At 43.6% G+C, this 14429-nt stretch overlaps 1 protein-coding gene across 1 annotated transcript in view; it reads left to right on the plus strand.

Moving 5' to 3' along the window:
• Positions 1–12355, plus strand: part of ephb3a (eph receptor B3a) — a gene marked incomplete at its 5' end in the record, with an annotated part of 30822 nt that extends 18467 nt beyond the window's left edge. The window contains 6 exons of the mRNA XM_084546770.1: positions 758–880; positions 1565–1812; positions 5206–5421; positions 5692–5841; positions 8014–8207; positions 11347–12355. Of these exons, the coding sequence (XP_084402896.1) occupies positions 758–880; positions 1565–1812; positions 5206–5421; positions 5692–5841; positions 8014–8207; positions 11347–11458 (1043 nt within the window). The 3' untranslated portion in view covers positions 11459–12355. The remainder of the gene's footprint in view (positions 1–757; positions 881–1564; positions 1813–5205; positions 5422–5691; positions 5842–8013; positions 8208–11346) is intronic.
• Positions 12356–14429: the final 2074 nt, after the last annotated feature.

Consider the following 14429-nt stretch of genomic DNA (forward strand, 5'->3'; position numbering starts at 1 on the left):
GCTGCGAGCTGAAATGTGTTTTTACCTATTAGATTTTTGCCGAATGAAAACATCCCAGTGTTTGACCTGCACACTATAAACCTTTTTTTTTTGCTTTAAATGGTTCAGCATTATCTTATATCAAGGTTCAAATTGGATTAGAGGAGCCGGTGTGTTATATTCAAGCATAAAGCTGATTTCGTGAATCACATGCTCTGCGTGCTAGACACAAATTACATAATTGCTCACTCCCCTCATATTTCCTGCATGTCCCTGGACACTGTGTTGTCAATTAAAATGTAAAAAAGAAACAGCCATATTAGCAAATTATTTGCGTTTTATCTATTCAAAGTGTAATCTGATGTATTGCATGAGAGCATATCAGAGACCAGTCGACAGAACATCAATTCCATATATGCAGTGTCAATATTGGAACAAGTCTAAGAGCCTGCAGCAATGCTAGCGGCTCTGTGAGGCTCTACTTAACTGCAGCGGGGATTTGAGATGAACGCTAATGTCAGCATGCTAATGTTTCTTAGTTCAGCATCTTAGCATGCGAACATATGCAGTTGTTTTTGCAGAAACTAAAGTATTGGACTTTAAGTTTTGAACCTTCAGATGATCACAGTCTTCAACTGCCAGTGGCAATAACCCGGTATCGCCTATCCACAGAACAGCATGGCTAGAAAAACGTTATTTATTATGGAATAAGCATTTCAGTCACATTATTCACAGGCATAACACTGCAGATACTTTAGATTTCTCTTTGTACTCTCAGTTTCTCCAGGGGTCAAAGTATACATCGACCCTTTCACCTACGAGGATCCCAACGATGCCATCCATGAGTTCGCCAAAGAGATAGACATCTCCTGCGTGAAAATAGAGGAAGTCATCGGTGCAGGTAAACACGGCCGCTGTTTTTGTCCAAGACGACAGAGAATAATTCGAGTTTATTAATCATTTATTGGAACAGGAGTGTACCATCAGGCCCTGGAGTCTGTTCTGTAAGAGAGTCCTCTCTGGGAGAAAAGGTTTAGCATTCAGAGTGTGCGTAAGCATGGATGGAAGGATTGAAGTGAAAATCTTCTCTGCAACTCTTTCCCCTTTAGTCTGTTTTTTTTCTCTCTCTCCAGCAGCATGTTGTGTCCTAACTTACCTCAAATGACAGTCTGATCCTGCTCGTTCAACTTTCCTCCCTGTGCTTTTTTTCTCTTTCTTCCCCTTATAAACATTTGTACTCAGGCCCCAAATGCAGAACCCCTAAGTACCTCGCCCGTCCTCTGTCTCCCTGCACCGCTCCCAGGTTGCACACTCGATCGATACCGGTCACCCCCTCTCTCCCGAACATCTTTGACCCCTGACCCCCCCCGTCCTCTCCACTTCTCTTTTCTGATTCTTTCCCACAGTTGAAGCCGACCCTCGACTCTTTCAAATCACTCCCGAATCCGACCAGTAACACTCCCTCTCCCTGCACTTTCCCCAACACCCTCTTCCTCCCCATCCCTCCTCCTCTTTCCTGTGGTCACTCAACCCCTCCCTCAATCACCCACCCCCCTCTGCCCACCTCCTTGTTCTCACACTCCAGGTGAATTTGGCGAGGTGTGCCGCGGACGTCTCAAGCAGGCCGGTCGCAGGGAGATGGTGGTGGCGATCAAGACGCTGAAAGCCGGCTACACTGAGCGCCAGAGGCGGGACTTCCTCGCCGAGGCCTCGATCATGGGCCAGTTCGACCACCCCAACGTGATCCGGCTGGAGGGCGTCCTCACGCGAAGCTGCCCCGTCCTCATCATCACAGAATTCATGGAGAACGGAGCGCTCGATTCCTTCCTCAGGGTAAGCTTGGCGGGAGGAGCGTGGCGCAACACCCCTCGCAGGGAAGATTACTTTCTGTTTGTATCAAAGATGAGAGGAACACACACACAGACAGTCAGTCACAATACCTTTGGGTTATCGGAATGTTTTACTCTGTGTAAAACACCCTGAGGCGCTCGCTTGCCAAGTGATAGAGATTAAATGTGCAATATGACGCCTGGAGACAGGCACTGTGTCTCTGCTTGACGTGACTGACTGATGCTGACAGGTTTTTCCACTGCACAAACTCCTGGTGGAAAACTGTCACACGCAGACCTTTGGATGGGTTTGCTTCAGTGTATTAGAGAGTCTTTGTACAACACAGAATACATTACTGATCAGAGTTTTCGGTTCAGACCATACCACCTACACAAAAAGCTGAACAAAGCCAGGATGAGAAATGAGGTGTCACAAGGTACATTTCCAGCTGCGTGGGGGCTATTACATGTCATTTACATCCAATAAAATGTGTTTTCCTGCATGGCTGCACAGTGAAGATGTCTACTCACCGCAGCTGTTGGGTTGAATGAGGTTACTTGATGCTGGGGATGAATCAATGCTATGCTGCGGGTATTTGTAGCAGTATGTTGGCCAACAGAAATGTTGGGTGGTGGTTTCAGTTGTGAGGAGCTCCAACATTGACCAGCTTGTGCTGATATCTCTTTGTTTTTGAGGTTTTGATTCCCTATAACCAAAACTTCTGTGGATTGAGTCCAGCTTTGTTACGTCCCTTTCACTCTCCACACTTCCTCTCTGTAAAAACACAACATAAAAAGTATTTTACAAGTTCAGCTGAGGATGGAAAGAAACCGTTCTTGCGGCGTGAGTATTTGGTCCTGATGGACCGCAGCCTCTTGCTGGAAGGGAGCAGCTCAGGAAGTTTGTGTCCAGGGTGATGTGTTGATTGAAATGTGTCAAAACATATGCATCCGCACAAGAACATTGTTTAAATATAGTATCTAAAATGACTGAATAATGATTGAATAGATTATTTAAGATCATGAATCAAACTGTTGTCAGTGCCAAACAAACTATTGTTCAGATCCCAGTTCTGCCATTTCAAGAGAAAATTCATTAACAATCAGACCTGTTTTTCGTCTGTAGAGTGAACATCTTTGGTTGCTGAATTGTTCATATGAAAAAAAATATATATATATTTTGAATCTCGAGAAATTATAATTGATCAAGGATTCATTGATTTATTGAAAAGCAAAAGGTTGTGGAGGCTGCTGTATCTTTTTTTTCTATCAGCAGAAAATGAACCTCTCTGATAATCGTATAAATCATTTATCTTGGATGAATGCTAACCTTTCAACAAAATATTTCCCACGTCTCAAATTTTGCGTCTCAAAGATTTTAAATCAAACATCTAGATGTGGTTCTGGTTGGACTCAACAATTAGAAATATGTAACTAATATTTATAACATTTCGGCTGTTAAACGTTGTCCTGCTGTGAAGTCGAGTGTGAATGCACAATTTGAGACTTAACTCTGATCGGTATGAAAACAGGAATTAGAATGGATGGATGATTGAGCCAAATAAAAATGTCGGTAATCAATTTAAGTTATTTATCAAGCAAAGCTTCTTCTAAAATGTTGGGTTTTATCATTATCTATTTAGAATCTTTGTGTCTGTTGCTTGGACAAACTAAATAGTGAATTAATGGTTATTTGAACATTCAATTAATTCGTTGTTTATTTTCCTAAATAATTTATTAATGTATTTGTCTGCAAAAAAAAGAAGAAATCTTCAATTTTCTTCTTCCATCCTATTGGCTTATACCGTTTATTATCAAAGATGTGCACTCTGATGCAAACAAATGTCATTTTCCTCTTATCAGTGATTATGTAACTATTAATATTTACGGATGATTCATTTTCAATCAGTCAACTGATTATTTCTTCTCTATGTGGAAATCATCTTTCTAAAATTATTATTTTTCACCTTTTTCTCTGGTAATGAAAACAATCATTGGTTATGGCCTCACATCTGATGGTCCAGCCTGAGTTTTTTTTATTCCTCCTTCTCACCCACTCCTCTCAGCCAGCTGTCCTACAAACAACAGAAAAACACTGCCTGGCCTGAGCTCTCCTCACCCCCGCTCTCCCACCAGCGTCACACCGCCTGTGACTCAGAGGAACTCGGAGTTCTGCTCTAACGAGGAAACTATAGAGTTAACTCGCATGCACAAACTGTCCGAGTGTGTCACCCGCATGAAAACTTCAGCTCCCCGGAGACATGAACACACACACACATGCGCGCGACGTGTGCACATGAACACAGAAATAACACGCATGCATTCACGCCACGGCTTTCAAGGCCTGCTATGAATCACGGCTGTTTATACATCCATCCATCCCGACTTGTTTAGCTGTCAGACTTCATTGGGGTGTGCAGACTACAAAGCAGAATGTTTATGGTTTTGTCATGTCACGTCTTGTGTTCTTTTTTTTCTTTTTCTTTTTTTTTACATTTCCATTATTGAGTCAAAGAAGGAATTGATCAAGTCGCAAATTGTCTTATTCCTGCAGATTCCACTTGCATCACATATTCTGGTCATGAGAGAAAACCTCTCCGTTTCATAAATGTCTATTCATTTTTTTAATTGTATATTGACATTCCATTGATTAGTTTCAGCTCTCACACATCAGGGTGCGTGGGCCTTCTCAGGTCGGAGGGCTGATTTATTACCATCTCGAGTTTGAGGCGCGCTTCGCAAATGTGGAGAATTTTAAATTAAACCCTGAAAGCCCTCATCTAAGATTTGTTTCATGCCTCTCAGATGTTAACACAAAAGGGCAGTTTTCTGCAAATCAAGGGCTTTCAAATGGGGAAAATGAGCTTTGAGCAACATGCCACTGTAATTTAGTTGACAGGCCGATTTTGCTTTAATGTTCATGAAGAAGAAGAAGAAGAAAAATGCCAACAAAGCTTTTCGCCTGAAAGAATTCATGTTAACAGGCGTGTACAGCCTGCAACTAGTTTGTCAGTCAAGTACCTGCCGTGGTCTGGTTTTGATTTCAGGGTTACAGCCCTCTTTTCTGTTTTGTATGGAGTCAGTATTGAGCCTTAATGGCTTTAGTGTGATAGTAAAGACTGTAATTAATCAGCTAATTGGAGAGCATGCATGAAAAGGTCAGCTGTCAGCGACTGTCAGGAGCAGCCGTGAAGCATTATGACAGATGTCATGTTTATGTGGCCCTACTGACTGATCGGTTCCCTCTGGTGCTCTCCTTATCGCCTATACTCCCCTCTGTCTGTTATTTCTCCATATTCCAACACATCTTTCGCATTTTTCAGTTCTTTGCATCCCTCCACGTTCACTAACCGCCCTCTCTCCTGCTCCCATCCTCCCTTCCCTCCCCCCCCTGCAGCTGAACGACGGGCGCTTCACGATGACACAGTTGGTCGGGATGCTGCGCGGCATCGCTGCAGGGATGAAGTACCTGTCAGACATGAACTACGTTCACCGAGACCTCGCGGCCCGGAATATCCTGGTCAACAGCAACTTGGTCTGCAAGGTCTCCGACTTCGGCCTGTCTCGTTTTCTGGACGACACTTCAGCCGACCCCACTTACACGAGCTCCCTGGTGAGTGAAATATGTGCGTGAGTGCGTGATAACTCTGCTCCCCTGTGTTTGTGTGCACGTTTAATTGAGCTCGTTAATTTGATCCCCTCCACTTGTTTCACATGTACATATGGATGCATGTGCGACTCTTCGCGTGTGCCAATATTTGCGTTAGAGTGCGAGGGGAGGCCGCCTGTGAAATATGCATTTGCTTTTTTCTGCCTGTGTGCGTTGCTGTAGAATTATTTCTGTGATGTTGATAGCTCTCCCCCTCTCCGTGTGTGTGAGCAGGGAGGAAAGATTCCCATTCGGTGGACGGCGCCAGAGGCCATCGCCTTCAGGAAGTTCACCTCCGCCAGTGACGTATGGAGTTACGGCATCGTCATGTGGGAGGTGGTGTCCTATGGAGAGAGGCCGTATTGGGACATGAGCAACCAAGATGTGAGTTGGCTTGACGTGTCTCATATGTATAGAGCAAACGCACACGGATTGAGTTTTACGTCTAAGTTTAGGGCCGACCGAGAGTCTCCCCGTGCTGCTGCTGTTGCTTTGATTTCCAGCGTGACATGTTGGACCTGGGCCTGCTCTGCTGTCTTTATCTCCTCCCTGCAGATGCTGGTGCAGCTGTGTGCCTGTGTTCTAGTTTTTACCACCTTATTTACAGCCCTAGCATTGCCCACCCCCCTACAAATCCATACTGCAAAGCCTCCCTCCTCACACTCACAAAGGCATACTCAGGAAAAGCTCTTTTTTTTTTTTTTTTTTTTTTTTTTACGGGCGTTGTTACCTGTAGGCTATCTGCACTGCACAGACATTGTAACCACAGCAGTGAGCTAGCAGGAAAGAAAAAGAAATCTCTTGGTTCCTCCTCCCTGAACAAAGTACGGAAGCGGTGCGTACACCTCCACTTTATTCTCTGAGGAGTATCTGCTCTGTATTGTGCTTTAAAAAGAGACTTGTAACGCTGATAGCAATGAAGCAAAGAAAAAAAAAAAAGGAGACGAAATGAAAAATGCCAGTAATGTATGTATAACTCTCACAACAAAAACCCACATGCAGTAATGAAAGCATCAAAGTAGAGGCCCTCTATTGTTCCCAATAGCCTTTGTGCCACAGTCATCGCTCAATAAGCAACTGAGTCAACAAATACGAGATATAAACAGAGGTACTCGCTGGCTGGAAGCACGACATAAAAATCAAAGGACAAGCAGCAGGAGAAGAGGAGTGCAGCAGAAAAGCTTTATTGTTCCCAAATGGCATTTTTTTTTTATTGTTGTGGGCACTTAAAACCCATACAGAGCTTATGGAGGCAAATGCAGTTGCTAGGCGAAACTCAAATCAATGAGCCGACGTGCTCTTCCTTCGCTTATTGTTTCTCCTATCAATCACGGCGGTTTTGAAGTGACAAATCTGAGAACACTTGTTTTTACAGTTCCGTAAAGATACTGAGGGGAAGATGAGAATATGTGACAGCACGAGCCGAGGAACTGTCTAATGCAGGACATAATACAGTAACCGCCGATTATTCTTACACCGCGCTAACAAAGGCCCAACAGAATGATAATAATACGAATGAGTCACAGCCAAACGCTAGCACTGTGTAGAGGCGCCATATGAAGTTGGTTTGAATCCTTATTCACAATGTTCCGAGTTGATGTTTTAGCTCAGTAATAGAAGAAGTTTCATGTTCACTCCTTTGTGTTTTGTAGACATGCTGGTGGCATAGCTTTATTGACTAAAGAGTGACCTCTCTGGCGAAGAGTGAAATATGTTCACAGTTATTGAATAGGGTTGTACATGTTGTATAGTAATATTCGCCATCTCCATCGGATGAACTGAGTGTTTTCAGTTGTTTTCTGTTAGTGCCATCATGAGGTTCACAGTACAGAGTTTTCAGTAAAATATCTCAACAACTGCCACATTGATTGCTATTAAATTGGCCACTGATATTCAAGGATACACCATTTTCTCTCTTATCGAGTGGCAAACTGAAAGATAGAGCAAACGCTGAAGTTGCAAAACTGCACTTCCTCCAATGGCCAAAAGCAAGTCAGTCCCCTCAGACCTCCATGATAAAATGACTAAAACACTCTTCACAGCCCAAATAAGCATGTTTACAAGTTGTTGTAAAAAATAAATAAATAAATAAAATCTTTGTACTGTCTAACCTATGTACAGCACTTTGTTTCAGCTGTGGTTGTTTTAAAGTGCTTTATAAATAAAGTTGAGTTGAGTTGAGTAAGCGATCACTCACCATCTCAGCTCCACTCATGCCTCCATTTTTTAAATAACCAGGAGTTAGACTGAGTCAGACAAGATCTCACGAACGGCTCATCCATCTTTATATACAGCCAATGCTGACTATTGTCAGGTCAAAATTCCTTCTTTTCTTTTCTTTTTTCTTTTTTCTATTTTCGGTTTATGATCAGATACCTGCAAAACTGATTCTTGAACACCCTAAACACGTTCAACACTATACCACATTAACGCCATCTGTATCATCATGTTAGCATAATGACGTTAGCATTTCCCAGCGCCACTGTGCCAAAGCGCAGCCTCCCAGAGCATTTAGCTTAGCTGGGACCTTTTTAAGAGTGATTTCCTGTCCCCCAGGTGATGACGGCAGTAGAGCAGGACTACCGGCTGCCCCCGCCCATGGACTGCCCCATGGTGCTGCACCAGCTGATGCTGGAGTGCTGGATGAAGGAGAGGAACCTGAGGCCCAAATTCTCCCGCATCGTCAGCACCTTGGACAAGCTGCTCCGCAACGCCGGCAGCCTCAAGGTGGTGACCAGCACCTACTCAGGGTGAGTCCACATGTACGTAGACGCGTTAGAATGCTTGGATCAAACTATTTTGTGTACTACATCATTGTGCAAAGAAGACCTAGAGGTAGAAGATGACTACCATGATGTAATCATTGGAGACCATTTGTGGTGTTGTGTACTTGGTTGTACGAATGAACAGTTAGTTCAGAACCAGCAACATTTTCCCCCTCTACCCATGGCTCAGTTAATGGGTGAGTTGGTCACATTGTTGTTTTTGGAAAGTTACAGTGATTCATTCCTTTATTTAGAAAGGTGTGAATAGTAGGGGTTGCATGACTTCAGATTTTCGACAGTTGACACCACTTGAAATCTATATTCTTACCCTGAATACATACGCTGAGAACAGACAGCTCATGTGCTACATACTGTTGGTACTCCACGGCATGTTGTAAGATGGGATAGTGTTTAAAAAATGTGGCATTTCTCCTGAAGCTAAAAGTCCAATAACGTTGACAATGAAATTCACCAGCAAATCGTCGATGTGCAGCCTCCCTCTCTCTGTTACCGCAGGGTGTTGAGTGAAGTCATTAATTGACTGATGTCGAGATGATTTGGAACGTTCCTCTGCTAGCGTTAGCGTTAGCGGATGACTTTTCAGATGAGTGTGTATTGCAGTGGTACTTTTGTTGTATTTCAGGGCTGACTTACATATTCTGCATGTCACGGTAGAATGGTCTTCATCTTTAGTGTTTCCACACACTTAATGAACCGCTGCTAGTTTGCTGCGGTGACCCACTGTGCTCCTCACCTGTTTTCTGTGAGGCGTGATGTTACAACAGTGAAATCGACAAACCAACTACAACCCCTACTGAGTAGTGTAGTGTTTCAGACTCTCTTCAACCATCCAGCGATCAATTTATTTGAAGGATATTGATAAACGAATCCCTCACTGTGTGTTTTCTTGCCATACTTTTCCGAAATAAAGAAAGAATGATGTTATAAACCATGCCAGAATAGTCCTGAAACTGCCTTTCTGGCGCTGCAGTGAATTGGAGAGAAGATGCGAAGTGAATAGAAAGTGTCTGCTTTTGGAAAAGTGTTGTGGCTCAGTCCTTCTCAGAACAAGCAGAGCACTTCACTGTCGCCACCCTGACAAGTTTGCTGTGAGATTTAACAACTTTTCAGAAAACTGTACTCTCTGAATTGCTGCGGGAAAATATTTTGTTTCGATGCTATTTATGGAAAGTCGGTCCAAATGGATGTTTGTTTGCAAATTAGTTCTACCTCGTCACACATCTTCTGACCCTCCTGAAGAATCACACTTCTCAGCCAGAGTTTGTGTTAAAAGCAGGAAAAGGAAATGTTCTAGATAACACAGTAGTATGCAGTAAATCTAATGTTCATAACATCGGCTGTATTGTGACTGAGTTAGCACCTACTGCAGCCGACCTTTGCTGTAAATATACGAAGGCATCGTGTTTCAGGCTTTGTCAAATAGGTACAAAATGCTTTTTCCACAATAACGGCAGTAATAGTGCAAACCCACACATACCGAAAAGAAGAGGTGATGCAATCCCGTCTCTTTCACCTCGTGTGAAATTGTCCTCTGTAGTGTATATGACGGCTGTGAAGTGCAGAATGAAGACTACTCCTGAAGCTGAGATGAGCAGTGTTGTGCCTCTGGGTGGTTGGAATGAGATGTCACAGTGAAAGAATTATGGCCGGCCTAAAGAGAAGCACAACAAGGTTCATGCTTGTTGGGTTTGGTTTGTTTTATGCTTTCAGTTGACTTGGGAGGATGCCTCTTTGAGCTGAGGGGCTTTGATGCCAGACTGACGTCTGCCTCTTCTTCTCCGACACTTCCCTGGAAAGTGTAAAACCTGACTTATTCATAGGAAGCCGCCGGCGCCCTGACGAGTTTGTTTTTGACTCCAAATGTTCCAGCCATTTTTGCTAAAGTGTTTGTTCTGAATTTTGTTAGCCTGGCATCCAATCAACAGTATGATTAGTCCTGGTTTAGATTCTAGAGGCTCAGCTCTTTACTGATGTATAATGAATCGGGCACTTGTCCTGGCGATAGTATCCTGTTTTCGACAGGCACATAAGGCAGAATTCATACATGCGGTTTCCAGGTCTGGTGCCAGCATCTTGGCTCACAGTTTCACTCTAACACTGAGCCCCAAGGGCGATTCCTATGCCAGGATTTGGGCTCAGTGAAGCTAATTGTGTGTGGAAATGTAATGGCTGACCTCGGTTTAATTCCCCCTATACTTGGCTGGATGCTGGAATGTAGGTGATAGGACAGACAGCAGCCAGAGCTGCTGATGTGGAAAAGCAGGAGGTGATGAAGTGTGAGTAATAAGGGAGATTGAGGAGAAGCTAAAAGAGAGGAATGTGTTTAATTAGGTTGCTAATGAGCTTTTTAATGCATCAGGGGAGGGTGCGCCCAATGCCGCGATGGGCGAATACGAAAGGGATAAGTGTGTGCGTGTGACGCTCGTTTGTGTGTATGGATGTTATTCTGTCGTTGTGTGCAGATGACATGCCAATGATTAATTTATTGCCTCATCTGTATGCAGCAGCGAGAGATAGATGGAGAAGGAGCGGGAGGAAGAGGCGGGGAGAGAAAGGATCATGTTGTCAGAGCATGATTTAGAGAGCATCTCCTATGTTTGCGTGTGAGCGCTCGCTGCTCCTCACCTGCCATTGGCTGCTCCGTGACGTTGGGGCAGATAACGGAGGGAGAGAGAGGATATGAGATGCAGCGCTATCTGTGGAGTATCTTCTGCCACAGGGGCCTTGAAAACAAGGACACTGGCCGAGGAACAAAAGGACACAGAGGCTGCGGCGCTTTTTCCAAGATAGCTGAGAAATATGTTGAACTTTTATTAAAAGTGGGAAAGTGATGAATAGATTTGGCTTGGCATTTGAGTTGGATGTTGTTTATAGCAGATGAAGCTCTAGATCAGCAGTTTTGAGCCCAGTCTCATGGCGCTGGGTTTTACTTTCCACAACAATAAGATGAAAGCATATATATACTGTGCAGACTGTAGCTCCAATATGGACTGGACCTTTATCCACCTTCAGTTTGAGCACTTACTGGATTTATAATGAGTTGTACCTTTTGTTTAAAGTGGCTGTGAACTTGCCGCTGACCCGTGTGGCTTTGTGTTGGCAGGGACCTGCTGCGGCTGGGAGGAACGCTGCCGGGACACAACAGGAAGAGTCCGGACGACAGCCAGGAAATCATCCGGCAACAGATGAGCCAAACTCTCCCCATCAGAGTGTGAGCCGGAGCACGCCGAGGGATACGGAACGGATAAAAAAAAAAAAAAAACTACCTAGGAACTCTGAACGTGAGGAGTCTAATGTAAATTAAAAAGAAGAAAACAAAAGATGGAAGCTCCAGCACTGCAGCGAACGAGGACCATTTTGGAGATTTCTTTCCCACTGGAGATTTAATGTCTGTTTAAAGAGGACTTTTCCATTGCAGTGTGTGTGCGTGTGTGTGTGTGTGTGTGTTCATAACTTGACACTTGTGGATTTGTGACTGTTGACATAAAGCCAAACTTCTTAATCGCTTCCCCCCCTCCTTCTCAGGTTGTGTTTGCATGTTTGCATGTGTTTTCTGCTGGTTGGGAATCTTTTCCTTCTCTTCACCCTCGGACCGAGGACGGGCGAGCTCACGCAGATGATGCGATTCCGCGTCTAAATGATGCAACAGTGCCAAGATGAAGCAAACCTTTGCTTAAACGCTTAAGACAGTTTGACCTCTGTAGACCTTCAGTCCAATCATTTCTCCCCCTTCTTTTTTTTTTTAACCCAACCAGATATGTTTTTTTTATCTTTTCTTTTTTCTTTTTTTCTTTTTTTTAAAGAAAAAAAAAAAACACACTTTTCATCTGCTTCCTCTTAAATACTGTCTTCCACATGTACCGGGAGATTTATGTTACAAATCTGTACAGAGCATCCGAGTCTTCACACCGTCTCTCCGCCAGAAGAGAGATGTAACTGACACTGTGCGGGACACGTCATGTGCATGCCAAAGTGGAAACGTCTTCACGAGAAAAGTACTAATGAGTTCCACGTTAGCTGTTGCTTTGGTGGCATTTTTGCTGTACGGACTTTAACGTCCATGTTTTCTTATTTCTTGATTGACACGTTGATTTGAATGATAAGTTATTATCTATTATTGCAAAGAGGTGTTTTTTTTTTTTTGTTGTTGTTTTTTTTCTTACAAGTACCTGGGCTTAACTTTTTTATTACAATTTCTTTTTCACAAACCAGACCGACATGAATGAGTGAATACAGAATGAAATGTACTGCTCAGACAGATCCATTACCTTTAAAAGCACTGAGTAGAGTTTATTAAGATCAAGCTTTTTTTCCTCCTTTGTGTTTTTTAAATGAAAGCCGATTTAGTGCCATGTTGTATATTTTACTTTGGCAAACGTGTTGCGGATCAGGGGGGGGGAATTTAAAAAGGTCACAATCCAGATGATAGCTTCCTGACCTTAATATTGACCTGACCTACAAACGTCCGTGTAGAACAAACCACTCATTCCATACTCGGGTTCATTTCTCCTCACGTGTGTTTTCTTCAGCACGCCAGCTGTCAGCGCAGTCCCTATTTAAAACTGACTGCCTGTATATAACACTATATTTGTATTAGACCAACCTGCTCAGCATTTACAACTATCTGACCCGACTTTGGCCTCTCTATGACCCTCGTTTATATGCTTGTTTCTTTATTGTTGCAGAGCAAACGAATGGAGAAATTACAGTGTAATGGTCATTACATATCTGAAACTATATGTCATGATGAAAGAAGAAACTGTGTCTGTTAGGGCAGACTTTTACCTGTGCAATTAAAGGTGTATTAGATTGTAAAAAAAAGAAAATCCATAAAACTAGAACAAAAATACGCATTTCTCTTTCAGTATTTTTACGATAATCATATGCAAATAAATTATTAAACGGATCTCTGGTATTCTCTTTGATTTCTCGGCGGGTTCACTAGGCCAAGGATCCAGGTCTCCTCTCATCCAGCCGAGGGATAAAAAGAGGGAGAAGCCAGCGCGTTTTACACCCTCAGTCGGAGTATCACAGCAGCTTTGGATGGACTCATTAAGATTTCAGATTAATCAAAGCGCGGTCCACACAGCTCGCCAATTAGCGAGACCACAGGACTATTCTGGGGATTTCAAGTCTGTTGCTGCTGGAGAGGCTTCAAGGAGGCAATGTTAATCTGGCTTTACACCAAAAGTCAGTGCTGTTTGGCTTTAATCTGTCGGCCAGGACACAAACAGGGTCTCTCCGTACCAGTGCAGATGAGCAAAGCTGTCGCCTTCTGTTTTATCGACTGAGAGTTAGCTCGTCTGCCGGTGTGGGCTCCGCTGGGTCGTGCTTAACCATCTCTGACTCGCTGTTCAGGCAGCAGCTGTACGATCAGCCACCAAAGAGAAGACCTCTGCATGTTCTCTAATCATCTCTGCCGCTCTCACAGGATGAACACACACCAGGTCAACACACAGGCCTCTGGCATTTATCACGCGTGTCAAATCTCTGCAGGTAGATGGCAGATAAATGCTTTGTGGCTGCTTCTTCTGTTGATTTCCTTCGAACTGTCCTTGGAAAACCATATTTTCCAACCCAAGCCTGCAGATGAGGACGTCTTCCACTACAAGAAATGCACATTATTATTTTTGAATTGGGTCTAGCTTTGTCACCATGTTTTTTTTTTTTTTTTTTGTGCGTGTGTGTTTACCATTACATCTGAGATCAGACAAAATGTCAAAAGTGAGAGTTTGCATCCAATATTAAACACTTGGAGCATCTCCAGGTTTGCAGGCCGCTCTGGCTCACCGCTCACGACACTCGCAGTCATCCATCTTCAGCAGAACTGGGTATATTATAATATTTATCACTGCCGCGCCTTAAAAAATGATGCAAAATGGCAGCAAACGTAAAGGAAAATATCTCATTAACGTATCACGGGCCATTAAGTGATGAGAAATCAGCGGCGGCGCTTTCTCACAGAGATTTTAATGAGCACGCTTGGTGGAGGGAAAGCTAAGGAGGTGATGGCAGGATGACAGACAGTTCCTATTTCATGGCTGCCGGTCGCTCGCCACTGACCAGACAGTCTGTGGTTCAACATCAAATCCCTGCATCGCCGCAGTGATCCTGACGATTACTGTGAGATTAACAGAAGCTCGGCCGCTGTGCTGGATGTACATAATCATGCACGAACACCAGCCA

The sequence above is a fragment of the Chelon labrosus genome, assembly GCF_963514085.1.
Source record: "Chelon labrosus genome assembly, chromosome: 6".
NCBI classification, from domain to species: Eukaryota; Metazoa; Chordata; class Actinopteri; order Mugiliformes; family Mugilidae; genus Chelon; species Chelon labrosus.